Source organism: Ochlerotatus camptorhynchus, unplaced genomic scaffold (assembly GCF_037179485.1).
Source record: "Ochlerotatus camptorhynchus isolate MF236.1 unplaced genomic scaffold, CSIRO-AGI_Acam_v1.1 ptg000149l, whole genome shotgun sequence".
Classification (NCBI taxonomy): domain Eukaryota; kingdom Metazoa; phylum Arthropoda; class Insecta; order Diptera; family Culicidae; genus Ochlerotatus; species Ochlerotatus camptorhynchus.
This window is the reverse complement of record NW_027040639.1, coordinates 1011300-1033363: the sequence shown is the minus strand read 5'-3', so window position 1 is coordinate 1033363 and position 22064 is coordinate 1011300. Positions and strand designations below refer to the sequence as shown.

Here is a 22064-nt window from a genome sequence, read left to right as displayed (position 1 = left end):
TGGTTGCTTTTATAATGATAGAACAACTTTATAGAGTATTTTATCGAGGCATTAATAAACAATTGCTAATGAAGTTTATGATTGATTTACAGAACAGTTTTATGGAGGGATTGAGATCTGCTTTAAATTTATTTTTAAAACAAGAAAGATTTTGACTTTCTCGACAGACTATAAAAGGTTTTCAAAACAGCAATAAGCTGAATTATAAGCCAGGACTGTTTTACACTTTGAAATGCTATATTTAAACTAAATGGATTGTTTATTTCCTTTATAAAACCATCATAAATCAGAGTGGATGCCAAGTAGCTGCTGAATTGTTACTTGGGAGGTTGAACAAGATGGGTCCAAGGATGCTTCCTTGTGGAACACCCGCACCGATGTTGAAGGCATCCGATGTGATGCCATTCAGAGAGACTCGGAATGTCCTGTTCGAGAGATCGTTTTTTTATGATCTTCCAACCCACATCTTCCAAACGAATTCCCTCAGTCATCTGCCAGTGATCGTGACCTCTGTTCTCGTTTGCTTGTTGCATGCATTCTCACTGTTGCTGGTATTTCTCAAGCGATTTAAAAAAAAGTTGATAATGCCACCAGCGAATGCCTGTTCACTCGTTGAATTTTCACCGAATCAATCCCCCTATTCTGCGAGTCACGTGACTCTCTTTCTCTCTTACAGGTGAGATGACAATTGTCACCTCGTGTGAGGTGACTCTCCATTTTATTTGCACGGAGAGTCACCTCAACAATTATGGTGACAATTATCCCGGAATCTACAAAAAATCTTAATTGGTCGAGTTGGGGGTACATACAAATGTAGAATCGATCACACCTGTTTGGTAAACGAATGAATAATAATAGTAGAACAAGAAAATACAAAACTCATATTTATTAAGACAATTTGTTCGAAAGCTTTATTAACATACGTATTTACAGTTAGAATACACACTTTTTGCAGTAGTCACGACTACTCATCAGGTTCTCATAAATACCTCACTAAATACAAAAGAAACTTATCACAATTTTTAGACTTTTTACACAGTACTCCTTCTGTTTCGGATAATCTCGCTTACGTCCTTCGAGATCTACAGCTTTTCCCCGCTCATGTTGAGCATATTGTAGTAATTATGATCGGGGAACCGTTCCAGCTCGATGTAGTCGGTCTCGGTTTGGAGCAGTCGATCGAGCATGGTTACCACCTCGGGAAAATCAGGTCTCTCGTTCGGATCCTTGGCCCAGCAGTAGAACATAATGTTGTACAGTTCTCGTCGGCAGTGTTCCGGTTTCTCCAACCGATAGCCATCACGTACCTTCCGCATCACGTCGGCCGCCGCTATGCCCGGATAGGGCGTCGAACCGAGCGTCACTATCTCCCACATCAGGATCCCGAAGCTCCAGATGTCGGACTTAACGGTGAATATGTTGTCGTACAGGGACTCGGTAGCCATCCACCGAATCGGCAGTCGACCTTCGCTCTTTCTCTCGTACACCTTGGAGGTGACGATGTCACGGGCGAAGCCAAAGTCTGCCACCTTGCAGGTGTGATCGTCCGTGATGAGAATATTACGCGCTGCCAGGTCGCGGTGGATGATCTGCGGAGGAAAGTTACCGTGATTAGTGTAGTTTAGTTGGGCATTATTTCAGGTAGCTTACCCCTCGTGACGTTAGGAAGTCCATTCCCCTCGCAACTTGGTACATGAAGGACGTTAAATCCCCGGACGTTAGGATTTTCGACTTCCCATGAGTGTTTCCATAGTGTCTGAAACGAATGAAGAAGTTAACTGTTAAACTAGACTTCTAGTAGACCGGACCACGTACTTCTCCACCCGGGAGTTCCTCAGGAACGTCTGCAGCTTGCCCATGTTGACGTACTCGAGTATCACGAAGATGGGATCCTTCTCGGTGCAGCACCCGAGCAGCCGGACCACGTTGATATGCGGTTCGAGAGACTTCAGTACCTGAAGCTCCGACAGCAGGTCATTTCGTTCTGCATCGCTGGCGTTTTCCTTCAGCGTCTTGACGGCGGTTATCGACACGCCATCCTTACCGTCGATGTCAGTGGCCTCGCAGCGCCAAACCTGACCGAAAGCACCCTCCCCGAGAATGTTGAACACTTTTAGCCGGTGCCGTGGGAATTCCCAACGGTCCTTTGGACCACCGTTCATTCCCGAAGTGTTGGAACTACCCGTCGATAGTTGGGATGTCACCTGAAAGCATAAGTTCATCGCATGTCTCGCATTGAAATCATTTGACTCGACAACTTACCTGTATATGTCCATTTTGGTCCCGATCCCACGGGGACGTGTATCGATTGCTAAATGCCATCGGCCCACTCCAGTGGTTCATACCGATCGAGTTCCTACTGTCTTCGGCCGTGGTGCTCGACGCGATATTGCTACTGAGATTGCTTTGGTTTGACTTTTTGGCTTTGTCGATTTTGTTCTTCTTCTTGAGCGTCTTGCTGATGGCGCACAGGTATTTGCGGAAGATACAGACCGCTATGAGACCGGCAGTAAGGAAGATTACCGCTACCGAGATGATGACCGGCACGAAGGCAGCCAGCGGGTGTGGTTCCCCAGTTCCACCAGGTTTCGTCCGAACCGGAGTCGTTTCGGTGAAAGCAGTCGTGGGAGTTGACTCCGATGTCACCGGAATTGGCGTCGACACCGGTGTGAGTTTGGTGATGGTACCGTTGCTGGTAGCGGACTGCTCTGGCGATTCGGTGTTGGATTCCGGTCGATCCGGATAGGTTTTGGTTTGTTTGGTTGCGGAAGGCTCGTTCGGAGGAGGCTGACTGACGACCAACGGCTGTGTTGGTCTAGGTGGAATCGGTGGCGGAGGGGGTGGTGCTTGCGGGATGGAACTGAACCCAGGAGGCAAGTTGAATCCAGGCGGTAGGATCTTCCGAATATTGTTGATGTTGGGAGTGAACTGCGGTCCACGGGTCTTGTAGAGACCGGAAGCATTTTGACTTAGAATGTTGACGTAAACCTCGTTCTTGGACGTTACCCGACCATCCGTGACCGTTACGTAGACGAAGAAGTTTTGACCGCCCTGTAATGAGACGCCATCAGTAGTCAGTTTAATAGTTTTTTTTTTTGCGCAAAGGTAGCTATGCCCAACTCACCTTCCCCTCGATGCTCTCGTTCAGATACACGTATCCAGTGTTTGAGTCGATGACGAATGGCTGGAGCTGTCCGGGTCCCAGCGGGTCCAGACCAAACTCTAGCTCGTCGTTGTCGTTGTCCTCTGCCCGGACCTGGGTGATGAGGGTGTTGACTGTGGTGTTTTCCCGTAACCGCCAGTTTCGGTCAACCAAGATCACGGGAGGGGTGTTTAGGTCCTGTGAGTCTGAAATGGGTAGCAAAGGGCACTGCATTAGAGCGGTTCCATATCATTAAAGCAACGAGTAATTTTCATCTTTTTTGATTTGCATGAAACCTTGCATACAAGTTTTTGGGGAAGAAAAACGCCTTTTTGCATACTTGGTTCGCCATTTTGAATCTAGCCTTACTTATGAGAAGGGCCTATGAAAAATGCACATGATATCTTCAAAAAATTGTATCTCGGAAACGGTTTGTCCGATTGGTTTGGTGTCTTGGGCGAAGTTTTAGACAATTGTTGGTGTTATATGGAGAAAATATGCACGGTAAAAAAAAAGTTTGGTATTTGTGTTTTGAACTAAAATATAAATTTTCCCTTTAAAGTGACATGTCAATAATTTTTTTATTATTCTTATGTTATAGCTGACTAAAAATGCTATCTAGTGCACAGTAAGTTGTTCTGGAGAAAAATAGGTTACGATGAAAAAAATTGTTTTTTGAAAAAATACAATTTTCAAAAAAGCTATTAAGCTGTTGGAAGATAGGTAGAGTTGAACGCTCAGGTATCGTCGAACCTTCAGGTACGAGTTTGGAGAGTTGGAGAGAGGTAGATTTGCTGGCGTAGGTATATTGTTATTGAAGAAGATTGTAAATTGTATATACCTGGAATGAATAAAGAGTGCGGCGGTTGTTGATTGAGGTATCAGTCGGCAGCCCTCTAGTTTGATTGGAGGTGACTACTGCGTTCTTTTTATTTATTATTAAGGAACGGTCAACGACGGAGCTAGCCTCGTTATGGCCAGCGTGGCCATGGTGGACTAGTTCCAACAAAGACCATGTTTACAATCACCAACTGTACGTAGTACAGCTAACTGGTATCTGATTACCTGTATCTAATACTTGTTAGCACGTTTTCAGCACAACGCACCAAAAATCATTTGAAGAAATCATTGTTCCTGATAGTGGGATTTTGTAACTTGTTTTTCAAAATACTTTTAAGGCAGAGAATTTCACTCGAATCTTTAAGCTGTCAGTGTCATTTTAACTCAAAATTTTCCAATCTTTCCGAAAAAAATACTTTTGAAACTGGAAAAACACGGAGTACATCCGAAAAGGGCCAAAACTTATTAAGTTATCAAAAAAAAAACAATATTAAATCAGTAATATCTTCTAAACGGTGCATCTTAGAAAAATGTTACCGGAGTACTTTTTGTTTGCAAATTTGATGTACTTTCATAAAATTAGGGTGACAAACTTTTTTGACTTTTCTTAATAGCTTTTTTGAAAATTGTATTTTTTCAAAAAACAATTTTTTTCATCGTAACCTATTTTTCTCCAGAACAACTTACTGTGCACTAGATAGCATTTTTGGTCAGCTATAACATAAGAATAATAAAAAAATTATTGACATGTCACTTTAAAGGGAAAATTTATATTTTAGTTCAAAGCACAAATACCAAATTTTTTTTTTTACCGTGCATATTTTCTCCATATAACACCAACAATTGTCTAAAACTTCGCCCAAGACACCAAACCAATCGGACAAACCGTTTCCGAGATACAATTTTTTGAAGATATCATGTGCATTTTTCATAGGCCCTTCTCATAAGTAAGGCTAGATTCAAAATGGCGAACCAAGTATGCAAAACGGCGTTTTTCTTCCCCAAAAACTTGTATGCAAGATTTCATGCAAATCAAAAAATACAAAAAATAAAAACTGGAAAAATTTCCCACTTGTTCGTGGAACCGCTCATTAGTGTTAAGTCTGATGTTTTGATTGAAGGACGACGGTCACCCAACCGTTATTTTTTGTACCACATTTTCAATAGAGCTTAGAGATTTTAAGTTTTTGTTTTATCATACATATATTGCTCGAATAAAGCTTAATATAGGCCATTCCACTAGCCCATACACAAGCGTATCCGGAGATGAACCAGTATCTGACTGAAAGTCTCCTTATGACCGAAGTGCAGAAAATTAATCCTTGATTTAATTGTTCACTTAGATAGTAATATGATCAAAATTGTTTAAACTTTTTTTTTTCGAAATTCTCGCTCAGAGCTGAGAATAGACTATATTTTCATCTCTCATTCTCCAACGATTATTCATTTTCCATTTTCATGAGAGATCAAAATTGAAATGAGTTGCACCACAACCGTTAATCACCCTCTCGCTGATTGACACGGTGAGTAATCAGGCAATCTCTTCCGTACGTGGGTATGAGCGGTCATCAACACCGGTCATCGATTCATGCGGGATCAGGTGAGAGTACCACCACCGGTCACCCCGCGGTGATGAAAAGTGCAGAAATTGATAATGAATATCGAAAGTGATGTGGAATCATTAATCATCGATTGTATTACGACGAGGCACTATTGCTACAGAGTCCGCGCCTGCTTAGACATGACGTGAGAAAAAGCGTAATGTTGATGACCAGCATCGGACGGTCTCGCGATGACGTGGGGGACGGAAAGTTTGTTCGCATGTGTGACGAAACGGTGAGAAGAGTGAGCGATGGACGGCGAACAGCCGCAAGGCAAGCTTGTTTTCCCGATGCTTTCTACATTGGACAGACGACGCTGGCCAGCGGATGGAAACCAAGTCAATGGCCTTTGCGCATGGATGGTGAAATGTAGGCGAAACCGATCGGTTGACGTTCTGCTCGCAAAACGTGGTTAGAATTGTAATTTTAATAAACACTGGATCAATGCTCCCAAAAGATGTTTTCCCCCTGAACCTCTCACGATCGACACACCGTCACTTGCAAGTATGCGAATTGCGAATGCACACTTGAGCGATTCGCTAGAAAAAGGTTCCATTATCGGTTTTCACATTGTCGACAATCTCGTCAAACGCGTTGCGATGGAAACGAAAGCCTTCATAAGTGTGCGATGGTGTTATTGATACCTCCGTGCGTTTTTGCACGTTCATCGAGCTATTGGAGAGTTGGACATCTGTCAGGCTGGTGGTTTTCTTGGAATCATGATCGATCTGCACTGTTGAATGCTGTTTTTTTAAAGCATAGTTCGTCTTTAGTAGATATTTATGGGAAACTTGTCCCTCAGTTAATGGTTGGTCGATGAAATAAAATCGCACTATTTAGCGGGAGAAAATTATGTTGGAATCCCCCGAAGTGTTCGTTGGGAAATTTAATTAAGCTCTCGCTTGTTTTTGGCTGTTTTCTAACCTTTCGAGTTCATTATTTAAAAAGATTGGTGCCAATTGAATAAAAAGTCTCATAACTGAAGGCGAAATGAAGCGAATTTCGTATGAAAAAGTAGTTTCGACCGGTGTACATAATGTGACTCCACCCAACTAACATTGCTAGTTTATAGAAGTTTCGAAACATTCTATAATTCTTAATCACGATCTTAAGATCCCTTTTAAAACCAAAATTGTTACTTGGGTAGTTCGGTTGGTTATGAAACATCCGAATAATAGTTTAACCATACTCTGCGGGGGAATGCTGTTGTTGGAAACAGAGAAACTTGGTATTATTTAAATAGTTTACAATTAAACAAATTCTAATGAAATAAGGATAGAGCCCTACTTCGACGTAAGCATCTATTTTTGTCCTAGTTGTAAGAAAAATGTGAATTATACGTTTTCTCCGATAATTTAGCTCAAAATAAATACAGGGTGCGTGACGATTTTTTGCAGTAAATTTCAAATAGTAATTTCTCATGCTAGTGGATCATGATTTAGATATATTTGGCAGCACTGGATAGATTTTACGGTTAGGTGCAAGATGTAATCAAACAGAGTTGAGTAAACGTAAAAATGTCGAAACAAGAGAGCAATCGGTCATCCGTTGTCGCTTAGTTGCGCGCCGGAGTAGGAGTAAAATAAATAATTCGGTCGGTAAATGTGTCTGAAAGAACAGTGTAAGATATCAAAAAGGCTTGAGAAAGTGATAAGACCGAGCACCTGCTCATACTGCTAATAAAACACAGAAATGGTTTGCGGAAAATATTAAGGAATATTGGGAGAAAGAAATTTGGCCCCCAAGCAGTCCCGATATCAATCCGTTTGACTATTTTGTATGGGGCTTCGTCGAACGGGATACCAATAGAACCCCTCACACCACACTTAAGTCGCTAAAAGCTAAAATCAAGGCAGCGATGACATCTATGGGTCGAAACATTGTAAAACCACAAACGAAGTTACAGACGACTTTCTCCGAAGAAATTAATTAATATAATGTGGTGCTCTGTAATAGAATTTTAGACCACTTTCCGCCGCTCACCGACAGGTGCGCTAGTATTTTTGATTTGAATTAATTGAAGTTGGTTTTGTGTGCAATGATCTGGCAACTCGCGTTCTCACTCGCGTTGACGGGGTGCTGTTTTCTCACTCATCGAAGGAAATTTTGATTAGAGTGAGAAAGTAAGGAACAGTCAGCGCGGGAACCGTGTGCGGTACTATAGTAGTCAACTCCTTCGTTCTCACGGTGTTCTTACGCATGATCCAACGTTACGTCACACTAGATTATGCATAAGAACGTCGTGATAATGAAAGAGCAAAGTTTGTATGTTTGGGAGCCTCTCGCATTCAACTCCCATTCCCCCACCATCCGATTGAAACGGGCCAGATGAAGTGGGTTTGTGTAATTGAATTAGTGATTTCAAACTGCACATTGTATTATGTCCTAAGTAACATTGACAGATTCTCTTCGTTGAATTTTTCTTTGCATCACCATGGCCATGTAAAGACATTCCCCGGTATTTTCAGCACACAGATCGATAAAAGAAGCTTTTGTCTAGCATCTAATACGACAAACACATCAATAAACGGTTATGTGATAAAGTTATTTACGAAAAAGAAAGTCGACGAATAGAATCGATCAATGTTACTTAGGACCTAATGCAATGTTCAGCTTGATTTATTAGCAAAAATAACCGGCAGCAGCAACATAAGAGTGGCAATGGCGAACATGGGTATCAGTGGTCGGTCCGAATGTGGTTTCTCCCCGTCGTCGTGGTCCTTCCCACTCTCCTGGTAGAGAACGAGCTGTGAGATAAAAACTAATAAGCTAGCTTTAGCTTTCACCTGCGGAGTTATTGTTCGAGCGATACACAACTTCGACGAGACATTTTAGGAACGTGCTGCTTCCGACTGGCACTTTAATTTTATTGACTGTTAATTAGAACATCGTCGTCGTCTTCATCATCACCATCATCATCACCATCATCATCAGCAGCTGCAGCAACATCTTCCTGTTTCGATGTATCGCTCGTTTGGAATGTTTGCGGTTCATTCCTGGCTTCCGGATCGATCCTTGAGTTCGATAGTTCAAAAGCAGACGGGTTAAGTTAATTTTAGTCGTCTAACAAACAACTATAGAACATATATGTAGAGGAGGACAAGGTCGGTTCTTTCCTTCATCTTCGATAACAATTTTTGGTATCAATTACTTCGGCAACACAGGTCATTATAGGGGCACGTCTTGCCATGTCGGTTGCGGTTGCCGCAGTGTAGGTGGAACGGAACATTAACCTTATTTGTAGGAGTGGTCCTTTGGCCCTATCGATGACGATGCTCGGCTTGGGTGCGTATGTGGCTTGGGTGGAACATTAGCATTGACTCATCGACATGGATCGGGAGGTGTTCGTAGATTACGACACTCCGATACGTTGATGGTCATCAAGCCAAAATAAATACACCGCTAACTTTCAACTGCAGCATAAAAACAATAAAACGGAGGAAGCTCGCTTTCACAATTAATAATTAATAATTATTATCATCAACCGCTCTGCAGGAACTCCTTCGGGGATAAAAGGACGAAAACCGCAAATAATGGGATAGAAATTTTGATCCTGCGTCAAGAACTATTTACTCGAGGAAAAGCCGACAAAACAGGAAGTTCGCTGTTGGGAAACATAAATTGTAGCACCACTTGCGAATCTCTTCGTTTTTGGAAGTAAATTTCACGCACAGTCTGACGTTTGCTTATGGATTTTACCATAGGAGTAAAGAGCTATAGATTCGCCGTCAAGCCCAGTAAATAGCATCAACTATATACTTTAAGCTAGTACATATGAGTAGATAGTGTTGCCGTGAGGTACACTAGAAAATTTCAAACGTAAGTGCGTCAAATCAAATTTTGAGCCGCTCCATCTGTCACTTCGTTTGTGGTAAAACGTGCATGCGGCAGTTTCCGGAAGCGTCCAACTACAGTCGTCGAAAGGGTAGGCGATTTTTTTTTAAATAAAATTAGTTACAACTTCCATATGTTGCGAAAGAAAATACATCACATTACATTCATTGCTAGAATAGCTAACTGGTGTAATTTTTCTCAAATATGTCATTTACTGCAAAATATTCGTCACGCACCCTGTACTATTATTTAGTAATAAGAATGCATGGCACACCTATTGAAATTAATTTTATTTTCTCGCCCATAGTTCAAGAGCCACATGTGAAAAGGGCATACAAGCTTTTTGTAAACAAGCCTGTGTAGGCCCTCTTCTCGCCAACCAAGGGTCGCCCACGCAAACTAACAACATCATCGGGAAGGGGAAACTTTCCCCTATCCGGCGATGTTGATTTTTTGTGTTGGTGTCATATGGGTGGCGAGAAAAGGGCATAAGAATGTTTGTTTACAAAAAGCTTGTATGCCCTTTTCACATGTTGTTCTTGTGTTATGGATCACTAAGTGCGACACCTAATTTTAATAAATCAATCAATAATCGAAGAAACGGCAAACATGGATTTCTCGGGAAATGAGATTTCGCTGGAATTCCGATTCCAGGAACATAATTTTTGTTTCCCGGGATTCCCGACTTTCCCGGGTATTTTTTAATATTTACTCAATTTATAGATAACATTAGATTTAGCAATTTTTCTCCACTGAAATTCATTATGAGTTTGAGATGTTGCTTGTGATTGATTTTGACATTATTCAAAAAAAAAAAAAAAAAAAAAAAAAAAAAAAAAAAAAAAAAAAAAAAGTACAAGTACGTAACAACAGCAATACTCTTAAACTTGTTTCTTACATCTTACACCCCACTTATTTGAATTGATTGGTTGGAAAGTTTTTTTTTTTTTTTTTTTTTTTTTTTTTTTTTTTTTTTATCTAGTTGGCTTATTTGAAAGGCTCAATCGCGTTAGCTTTACGTTGCCGATAAGTAATTGATTCGTAACAGAATTCTAGAAAGTTACCTTTTTCCAGTTTGCATACATTTTGACTATCATAGATTTGAGATCACCGAAGATTCTACCAACTTCGGTAAATGAGTTTTTGATTAGCTGAACATGTCGGTAAAATTATCAAATCATGCTTACATGTAGGAAATCAATAAAATTAACAAACTTTTTTTGTCTTTAAATGTGGTAATGAACGTAAGTCTGTACAAGTATAGCATAAATTTACAAGTTTTTGAATTTTTCACTAATCTGTATGGGTGTATATTAGACTGATGCAAAATTTGACTTTTTCGCTCCACAGTGCTTAAATGGTTTCAAATTGGGTCCTGATTAGCCTCCCAAAGTTACAACTCATTTGGTTCGAAACAGACTTCGCACAAGTCATTTGAAGTTTGCATGTAAATTACTATGGGAAATCTCAACTTTTTGTTCATTGCCTTCTAGTCTTTTTCCATATTGAGCTGCGAAACAGTTCGCTAATCATTCTTATAGAAAATTTTCTCAGCTACAACATTGCTAAAGATCGTTTCTACGTAAAACGAGACAGGAAAAAGTTATTAATTATTTAAGAGATTTGTAAACTTATGATATGATCAAGCTGCTGCTCTGTAGGCAACACTGTATTTTGCAGTGTGACATAGTAGCCATGATTTTTGTGTCCTATTCAACGCCCCAGAAACACCAATGTTGCCTGCTGAGCAGTTGGTTGAGCATGATCATAAGACATCAGCGCATTGAACCATTGATAACTTTCGATCCTTGCATTTAATCAAAAAGTGATATTGAGCAAAGTTGTAGCTGGGAAAATTTCCTACAAGTACAGTTGAAAGCTTTTGAAGCAGACCGATATGGTGAATTATTAGATAGACATGAACAAAAATCTTGGTTTAACCATAGTAATTCCCATACAAACTTCAAATGGTTTGTGCGATCTCAGTTTCTCACCAAATGGGTTCAAATTTTGAGAGGTTAGTCAGGATCCGATTTGGAATCGTTTAAGTATTGTGGAGCGAAAATTTCAAATTTTGCATCACTCTAGTGTATATGTTTGTATATATGTATGTATGTAAGTTTGTAAGAGTGTAACTCATTCAATTTTCGTAGAGATGGCTGAACCAATTGGAGTGGAACAAAATCCAGAAGATGTGTTTTAGATCTCCATAGATCGCTATTGATTTATTTTCCCGATCGGAATTATGGTTCCGAAGATATGAACAAAAATGTGAATTCCAGATTCCACTGGGGAATTCGCAAAAGATTGATGTATTAAAAACTCATCATGCGACGACCTCAAATCACATTAGAATTTTACTATAAGATGGTGGAATGGTGAACATATTCAGATCCAATTGTTTCGCCGCGTTGCATTGCCGAAAAATCGTGGTAGATACAGATGTTCTCTGGGTGCTTTGCTTTGCCGATCAGTGATTTTTATGTCAAAAATTATGAATCGAAAAATAGAACTTCTGCATACTTCGGGGCAGTTCAACGCCCTTCTGAAAAGTTTTATTAACTTCAGAAAAGTTCCATATCTTTCCTTCTAATTCTCCGTACTTCAGAGTACTAGAGTGAAGGTTTAAAAGATTTCCCTATGGACATTACTTTAATCTTTGTCGAGGTAATTTTTGTTTTTCATTGCCTCCTAATCAGCCTGTCATATTGGAAGAATATCTAAAAGACGACATTTGAAATTTTGAATACTTGGAGATCAGCAAAATGAAACGTGATCTTTCTAGACCTTGCTATATTATAGAGGTCTTTGATCAACTGGAATAACTTCTGATCATTCCGCTATCTTGAAATAATATCTGAGGTACATTATTTGAATAACTGGATAGATGTAGATCTTCAGAATAATATATTATCAATCTGAATTCTGTAATTACCCAAAAAGGCTTTGTGGAAATGTTTGATAAATTAAAGGTCGCTGAATTAATTCTAGATCAGTCTGCGACAATCTGCGACCTTTAGATAATATTTTGAGTCATGATTGAAGTTATTGAATAATAGAGATCTTCAAGATATTATCTGATCAACATGAAGTCTTGCCTGGCTTAATATCTAGGTGACTTTATACAGCTTTTTGATCAAACGAAGACCTGTACAAAAAAATAAAATCCTGGTCACCCTGATTTTTGAAAGGAATACCCAAGTAACAAAAAGTTCTGATAAAAGGCTATTTGTGGCTTAAGCAGCTTAGTTGAAGGTGTTTATAGAATTCTAAGCAGCCTCATTTTTAACTCGTTATAAGAACTTTTTCCGGTACCAAAATTGAAGAGCATTCTAAGCAGCTTCTGGCGGAACATGAACGGAACTATTAGAAAAAAAAGTTAAAAAAAGGTTTTTGTCCTCTACACCAATTCTATATTTAATTCGCACTTTTATGAAAGTTAATTTCTAAAGTCAGGTCTTTATGAAAGTTATTTCTAAAGGCAAGTATGAACGTGTATTGATTTATCAGTATTGCTAGTAGTATTGGAGAGCTGTTTGAAGAATTAAACCCAATCTTTCTGCGTGAGAGCTTCAGCATGAATTGAAATATATTAAAATGAGCTGTTGTAGTTTTTAGAGTTTTTAGAGCCAGCTGACTGACTTGAATACGAAACACAAAACCTTGATGAAATTTAAATTGCTGTTTGTCCGCATGGTATTCCAACAAACAGTGGTTAGCGTTCGTAGTTCGCATGCCGAATACACGAGTTTGAATCCAACAAATTGCCCTTTACTTTTTTTGGGATATAATATTGATGCACTGCATAAATATAAGAATTATGATTTATTTGAGCCACTGATCATTTCATATTTAGGTACGTACATTAAATTTTGTTGCTAATAAAAACTTGTGCGGATTGCTTCATGCGGGCTATGACGAACCTTTCGAAGTTTCGCAGTGAACTTTGGAGATACTTTAAAGTTGCTAAGAAGTTCCGCTGGAAACTTGTTCGGAACTTTGTTGTGGTCATCTTTTCAGCCTTGCCTGAAGTTCCTAAGAAATGCTTAGGAATGCTTTTTAGATTTTTTTTGAACTTCAAGTTGCTAGGAGTACGCATCGGAACTTTTTGGAGCCTGAAGTTCCTCGTGCGCTTTCTATAGCTTCTAAAATAGCCAAAATGTTGCGTTAGAACTTTATATGCACTTTATGAAACTTGAAAGTTAGCTTTATCGTCAAATGCGGGACTTTTGGTTGCTTGGGAAGAAAGTTGTCGGAACTTAATTTGAATTTTATTGAACTTGAAAGTTCTGTCAGAACTTTATTTGAACTTTATGGAACTTGAAAGTTCTGTCAGAACTTTATTTGAACTTTATGGAACTTGAAGGTTCTGCCGGAACTTTATGTGAACTTTATGGAACTTGGAAGTGAATTTTATCGTTGAATGCGGAACTTTTGGTTACTTGGGTATCTTAGGAATATGATTTGAAAAACTGGACAGTTGGATATCTTCGGAATAATTCCAATAATTTCGTGTAGGTTTTTGATCAATTGAAGACTTTAGAAATAATTCCTGATTAACAGCTCGATATACTATCTTGGAGACACGATTAATTCAAGATCTTCATAATAAAATATGCTCAACCAAAAGTCTTCACAAAATATCCATAGAACTGTAAGCAGGCCTTTGATCAACTAAAAGTCTGTGAATAGATTGCTGATGATCCAACAATCCTGAGAAATTGTCTGATAAACATGGTTTGAATGATTGACCAGTTACCAGTCACAATAATACTTGGGAAAAACATGTTTCATCATGTTTGCAAGCAACAGAAGATTTGACGCTATCTGCGTTGTTTGATTTTTTTTCTCCCGGACCAGAAATTTGTGGCATCGCGAGTGATAATTTTAATTTTAGTTTATTTACGCGGTGACGACTCGTGTTTTCAAACGAAAGTTTACCAAAAGTGCTTCGGAACGTGTTTCGCAGTTGAGTGTGGTGAAACTCGTCCATTCCCGGTTGATTGTGCAAATCCATATCACAAAATTGCCCATCGATTCCTTTTTTTCCGTTCGACGACGACGGGTGTGCTTTCGCGAGAGTGACGTTTATTGGATCCGTTTCTTTGCACGGTTTTTTTTTTTAACTAGCGTAAGTGTGCCTGCGATTTGAATTGAGTGTCGAAGATTGTGAGTAAGCTGAAGGATGCCTTGCTGGATGCGGCCAGGACTGAACGGGTGGTGACTGGTGGCGTGAACAGTTCCTGGGGGAAGCACAAGATGCGACCCTCCTCTCAGATGACCATGGAAATACAGGAAGTTTTACAACAAAGGTAATTGCTATTAGATATTTTTGCAAACAGTGATAGATAGCGGACATGAAGAACCGGTGGAGGTGCCAGGCAAAGGTGTTATATCCTAGACAAATGATAAGTTACAAATTCGCTGTTGTCACTGTCGTAATCGCCGTCGTGGTCGCCGTAGGCAGTACCGTTGGTATATTTAAAATTAACCATCAACCGCTGAAAATATGAATTATTGCGTATTTCTGTCGTTCATTACACGCCAAGTGAAATTCGAGAACGTAATTTTATTTGAATAGCTTGCTTAACCAGGTTTTAAACAATCGTCATACTGAGCAGAAAAACGCGGTCCCAGGTCCTTTCATATTAAAAATGTAGGGTAAGATCGCTTATTTATCGTGTATTTTGTAAAAATTTTCGTTGTCGTCGGTGCCGGGTTTGAATAGTTAAAAAACTTGAGTAACGCTATAATGTGATATGAGGGGCTCGGTGGCCTTAGAGCAACCAGTTTTGCTTACTGGGCAGAACATCATGAGTCTAATCTCAAGCCCATCCACATTCAAGATTCTTCAATCGTTTTATTTGTTAACATAACTACAGCAACTCGATGATTAAAAAGGAGCTCGTCTGCCTAGTGGCAAACGTTTTTGACCGTGGGTTCAATCCCAAGTTCCTTCACGTCATATGATTCAGCTTATCGTTTACCAAAACTAACCTTGCTGCAAACCCAACCCTATTACCCAATATCCCAGTGATTCCTCGTGGAAGTGCAGAGGTGTTCTCGACTTCAATCAAAGCGAGTGTCAGGCCAACACATTCCTTTCATGACCTGTTTTTGGGCGCGGCCGGCGCTGGTATTACCTAGTTTGAGATCTCCAGTTTTTACACATTGAGGATGATTGCTAGTCCCAAGCATCGTCTATTGGTTCTCTGTGTAATTACAGCTGGTCTAGCAATAACAGCATAGCAACCGTGGGCGGTCAATCATGCTCATGTTCATTAGACTGATGCAAAATTTGACTTTTTCGCTCCACAGTGCTTAAATGGTTTCAAATCGGGTCCTCATTAGCCTCCCAAAGTTACAACTCATTTGGTTAGAAACAGACTTCACACAAGCCATTTGAAGTTTACATGTAAATTACTATGGGAAATCTCAACTTTTTGTTCATTGCCTTCTTGTCTTTTTCCATATTGAGCTGCGAAACAGTTCGATAGCCATTCTTATCGAAAATTTTCTCAGCTACAACTTTGCTGAAAATAGTTTCTATGTAAAACGAGACAGGGAAAAGTTATTAATTATTTAAGAGATTGGTAAACTTATGACATGATCAAGCAGCTGCTCTGTAGGCAACACTGTATTTTGCAGTGTGACATAGTAGCCATGATTTTTGTGTCCTATTCAATGCCCCACAAACACCAATGTTGCCTGCTGAGCAGTTGATTGAGCATGATCATAAGACATCAGCGCATTGAACCATTGATAACTTTCGATCCTTGCATTTAATCAAAAAGTGGTCTTGAGCAAAGTTGTAGCTGGGAAAATTTCCTACAAGCACAGTTAAAATTTTTTGAAGCAGACTTATATGGTGAATTATTAGGTAGACATGAACAAAAATCTTGATTTTACCATAGTAATTCCCATACAAATTTCAAATGGTTTGTGCTATCTCAGTTTCTCATCAAATGGGTTCAAATTTTCAGGGGTTAGTAAGGATCTGATTTGGAATCGTTAAAGTATTGTGGAGCGAAAATTTCAAATTTTGCATCACTCTAATGTTCATGCTCAGTTACCAGTCAAAATAATACTTGGCCATTGTCTTGATAAAATATCCAAAGTACTCTAAGGTTTTTGAAATAATTTCTGACTATCCTCTATTGAACAATTGGAGATCTTCAGAGCAATTCTTTATCAAATTTACAATCTAAGGTTAATATTCTTAAAGTAAACATATATGAGTTTCATAAATTCCAGATCGCGGCTAGCCAAAATATCCCGAACTGGAACTTTAGGTTGTCTACCTCGAGCCCGAAGGGAATCATAAAAATGTGAATTTACCAATTTGTTGAGAGAAGGAGTTTAACGAGAAAAACTTAAAAGAGGAGGAGCTTTAGCTGGGTGGATCCTGATATTCTGCGGCCTTCCAACCTATACAGAACAGATACCAGTTCAACCCCTGTCCAACAGCAGACGGGCCGAGACTTTTGCGAGTTGCCAATCATTAAATCGAAGAATATGGGGTTGTCCCGTCCGATTTACTGATCCAGCTGCCTACACGTCATCATCATCATACAAAGACTTTAAACCTGTACTACTATCGGCCCTTTTCAGGGCCACCAATATTTTCAAAAAATTGTTAAATTTCTGAACATGCCCCAACCAAAATTTATATCAAAAGGTTCTTTTCCGGGAAATCATAGTCATTTCATGGAGTATAAACAGAGAGAACCCCGCTCAAATTACTATTCCTACACAAAACACAAGCTCTTGCTGCAGTTAACAAATAACATGGTGGTGTTGAGTACTTGGCATTGATGAAGTCTGCAAGTAGTAGACGAAATACGCATATCTGTCAAAAGATAAGCAATTATAACGGAATTTAAAGGAAATAAACCAACCCACTCAAAGCTCTTCATAAAGGGATTCCGTTAAGAGGTTCGACAAATTTAAAGGATTGAACATTTATTAATTATATAAGATCATGTAGTCCTACGTTACCTTTGCGTACAACCCAATAGGGCTGTCCGTTTGTAGTTTTTGGAGAGCAATTAACTGAAGTTCTTTGAAATAATTCTTGATGAACCTGATGTCTTGACAAAATATCCAGAACGCATTATGCAGTTAAGTTAAGTTTTCTTTATTAGGGAGGTTTTCAGCCTAGAGCTAGTTCTCCTCCTGTATCACATAATGCAGTTCTTTGATCAATTGAAGCTTTAAGGAATAATTATGAATCAACCTGTTTTATGATAGAAATATCTTAGAAACATGATTTGAAATACAGAATGGATGAAGATCTACAAAATAATACCTGATAAACTAGTAGTCTGGAATAATAATCCAGAGAACTATATGATATCTACGAGACATGCTAAGAATTGCTAAAATATCCAGAGAACATTGTGCAAGTATTTGACCAACTGAAGGTCATTACAATAATTCCTGTTCATCCTGCTTTCTGAAAAACATATGAGATTATTTGATTGTTGGATACCTCCAGATTAAAACCTGATCGTTTAACAAAAATACAGAGAACATAATGCAGGTGTTTGACTGCCGCTCATCGCAAGTCGGTCCCATTAGCGTTTTTGTCAAAACTGTTTTTTTTTTCAATATAAATGGTAGCTAATCACACATATTTTCATAATACTGGATGAACTCAACAATTTTGTTCTGGAAAAGTTTGCACGAACAGCAGAATGGGTTGTCCCTTTGCATACTTAAAACGCGTTTTTCTCGGCTTGTTTGTGCTATGGAACGGACTTGCCATGAGCAGCAGTTGATCATCTGATGGTCTCTGGAAAAAATGCCTGATCACCCTGCGAGAAGAATATCTAAAATACATGATTTATTGAACCGTTAAAGATCTTCAGAAAAATATCTCATTAACCATATGAATCGCCAAATTATCCAGAGAACATTATGCAGGTTCTTGAACCTCTCAAGGTTTTTGGAATAATTTTAGAACAACTTAATTTCTTCCGATAACATCTTATAGACATGGTTTGTTTGATTAAACAATTAGAGATCTTCAGAAACAGGCAGAATATTCATAATATTTTCTGAGCCACCGGGAATCACGAGAGAACATCCAAGAGGCGTTAATTGAAATGGTGTACCGTTGACACAGTCACGAGAATAATAGCAAATTTGTGAATTCCAAGATATCAAGAATGCATATTTTAATTCAAGGGACGTTTAGCAGCATTTCACCCCCTAAATAAGCATCCCGTCGCCATAGTAAACAAAGTCCCAAACCGAGAGGACCCAGTTGGTATCGTCGCTCACAATACTGGCTAATGCATTTCCACTTCCACCTGTAATGCAAGTAGGTAGGTAGACATGTGACTGCATTTGGTGAGAGGTGACGTTGTGAAAAAAAAGAGAAAAATGAAAGTGGTCGTCGCACTTCCTCCCTCCACAATTCACTCTCACTGAGGGAGATCCAATCCACTGCCATCGATGAAGAGTCGTGGATATTCAGTGCGCGTGATACACAGCTCAACGGCGTTGCGATCAGCAGCGGAAGGGTGAAGTAGTTTGACCAGTTTTTAGCAACACACCCATACACTTTGAGCTACAGAGTTTCATAAACGTCGCCCCTTGTGGTTGGCATTTAGATGGAGTCCAACGATGGGACAAATTTGTCAGCACTGCGTAGGTACTTGCTGGGTTGATGAATATTCAAATTGGTCGACTGTCGATGATAAGGAATGGGTATTTATTTTCCAAGTTTAGTACTAAAGTTGACAATTAATTGCACCAATCAATTGCGGGGAATGACCTGTTGTCCAGTGGCTCTTGAAGATACAGCCTGGTTTGAATCTGAACGCACTTGAACCGTGTCGGTGCGAATCAATCGATATGATCGAGTCCGTCCGGAACCGGTCTTGTCGGAATGAAGGAGGAGCAGATTGAAAATGTGAAGGTCGTCCCCGGGAGTCAACCGCGCTGATATGTAAAGGGGGTAGTTATCCATAATTCCGACCTTACCTGCTATTGGTGATAAGACGATCCCGATCCACAGCATCCATGGGAGCCATTGGTGTTTGCATGGTACTGCTATAGCACGGCTGCCCACCGATGACGTCATTTTTTCACGCTGCTTTACAGCTCCGTGATTTATTCACCACAAACGACCCGTGGTGAATTTTCGACACGTTGGTTATTTCTGCAACACGCATACATCCACAAGCTCGCTGAGATCATATGGTCAAGCGGTGGTCTTTCTTGCGTTCGCGTCAAATTCACTTTTCACATTCACAACTCTTCTTTTTTCGGAAGTTATGAATTTTAATGCACTACGCACGTTGTCCACTTCGGTTGGACCCTTACACAATTAAACTTTTCTTCTTTCTTTCCGTCTTCCTTTGCGACTTCGCGGTCCGAGATGATTCGTAAGTTATGAAATCTTGTTTTCTTCTTCCTACGTTCCACCGAAGAAAACCGCACCTTGGTTGACTCAATATTAATGCAAAAATGAGACTTCGTTTCTTCACACTGGCGGCAACTCGGTTCACTCCACCTTCGCCTGCAGATCTCAGATATTCTTCGTTTTATTTTATGTATTTCCCCTAGCGTTACACCACACGTTCATTCGGTTTTGTGTATTTATTTTTTTCGGCCAAAACTTGGCCGCAGCCCACTTCAACGGACACGACTCGGCGCTTATGTAATGACGTAGAAATTGAATTTGGCAACCGTCGAATGACAATTTCTTCTCTTTCGATTGCGACCGGTGATGTAAGGCTGCGACATTTTTTTCGTTCAATTCCACTTAGTTCGGCTTGTCGAATCTTCCAGATGTAAATTCAGAATTCTTCTTATAACCTGGTCCGCATGCCTTTCTGTTCGGTTCGGGTTGAATAGTCTCTACATCCTCGTTGACCGGAATCTGTGGATGAAATAATGGTTTTTTTTGTGTGAATTCATTGCTTCCTTCGTTCGGATGATTGCGGGTGCTTGCTTTTTTTTTAAGAAGTTTGGATGATGTTGTTCATTAGTATTTTTGGCTGCGAGTCGGATTGGATGGATTATATTACTATACATACAACTCCATCAGAGTGCCTATGTCCGTATAAAACCAGCTTTTCGAGCCTCGGGAAGCGAGCAACTAGTGGCACCGTACGTGAGTAGAATAATTTCCATTTGTGGATATTGAGTAACTATGGTTTCGGTTATGTCTTTGGGTACGAGTTGACCACGAGATTATACAACATCCGCTTTACGGGTTTGTTTTGCATAAGGTTTTAAAAAATAATAATAATTTTAAAAACACACATTTACCTTTAAGGTAATTAAGAATAACATCTTAACCTGATTAGCAAACAGAAACGAACTGGTTACAGTTATAGATATAAATTTCCTCTAGAGTTATCCGTTGCTTCACAGCGATATAAATATGAAAAGGCTTAGGCGTTCACTTCCTTGTTCACCCTTTTGTCCGCCTCAAATATTCACAAGCATTCCAAGCGATCAAGGGTTCAAGAATAATCAACAAAGCATCCTATTACACTAACAACCCCGCAGCAATGCTATCGTAATTTTCAGCAACGTCAGGAATGCTCAAGAACCCCCGACATTCAGCCAAATAGCTTACTACTAACTTTAGGTATCTCCCAAATAAGCTCTAAGTTCTTTTTTTTTAAATTAACTGTTAAATTCTGTTCTCTATATCCGTAATACCCGCGCTAGGCTCAAGCCTTTGTAGACTACTGAAAATTACCTTTTTTTCAACTATTACTATTAAATTACATATCAAAAATGTATGTGAAACGGAACGATCCTATTGATTTGTTTACCAAAAATTCAAATAATGGATGTCCGAGAAGTAATCGGAAAAATATAAAAACTGATTTTGGATTTTAAATTAAAATAACATTAAGCGTTTTTATTTACTATTCAGATTCAAGATGTATAAATATACATACATGTAAATATATCAACTTTAGCACTTAACTCCCGTTTTAGATATTTTGGTGAGAATAGAGTATGCGTGGTCCATGAGGTGCTGTCCATGAGACAGCTACATCAGCTGCAATTTTCTTCCAGATCCGTTTAAATATAGACAGATTTTTGGCTGGCATACGCCTTTTAGAGTACTCCTGCATGCAAATCGACCAAAATTGTTCGATAGGTCTTGCCTGTGGCAAGTTTGGCGGATTTTTGGATTTTGGGATAAATTCAATATTTTCTTGTTCAAGGAACTCCGTAGTGTGCCGATGCGAGGTCCGTAGTGTGCTGATGCCAGGTGTGCCGATGCCAGGTCTGGCCAAAATAAAACATTGTTGGTGGAATGATGCTTACGAACGAAAGGAATCAACCTCTTCTTCAGACATTTGATAAGATAAATATCTGCATTTATAGTAACGGTTGTAATATATGGCTCTGAAATATTCTCAAATCGATCTATGGCCTGCCATACAAGGTATTTCTTGAAAAAAAAAAATTGTTTTTTATCTTGGTTTTTTCATCGTAAGAAACATCTTTGGGATTAGAACTGTGATAAAATTTACACTTCATACGTCTCATCGTCAATTATTAGAATTTTTGGCATGATTTGTCGCAGGGTTACTGATATTCGCCTCGTACTATTCGAAAGCGTTTGTCATCTCCGAACGCTTTCAACATAACGGGCTTAACGCTTGCGT

The 22064-nt window shown here is 39.4% G+C and overlaps 1 protein-coding gene across 1 annotated transcript in view; it reads right to left on the bottom strand.

Annotated features, from left to right (window-relative positions):
• Positions 1-884: 884 nt before the first annotated feature.
• The window catches only part of Cad96Ca (tyrosine kinase receptor Cad96Ca), a 61241-nt gene continuing 40061 nt past the window's right edge, over positions 885-22064 (bottom strand). Inside the window, exons 2-7 of the mRNA XM_065221780.1 lie at positions 19408-20308; positions 3125-3348; positions 2263-3051; positions 1816-2204; positions 1651-1756; positions 885-1589 (exon numbers count right to left, since the gene is read on the bottom strand). Of these exons, the coding sequence (XP_065077852.1) occupies positions 1083-1589; positions 1651-1756; positions 1816-2204; positions 2263-3051; positions 3125-3348; positions 19408-19507 (2115 nt within the window). The 5' untranslated portion in view covers positions 19508-20308 and the 3' untranslated portion in view covers positions 885-1082. The remainder of the gene's footprint in view (positions 1590-1650; positions 1757-1815; positions 2205-2262; positions 3052-3124; positions 3349-19407; positions 20309-22064) is intronic.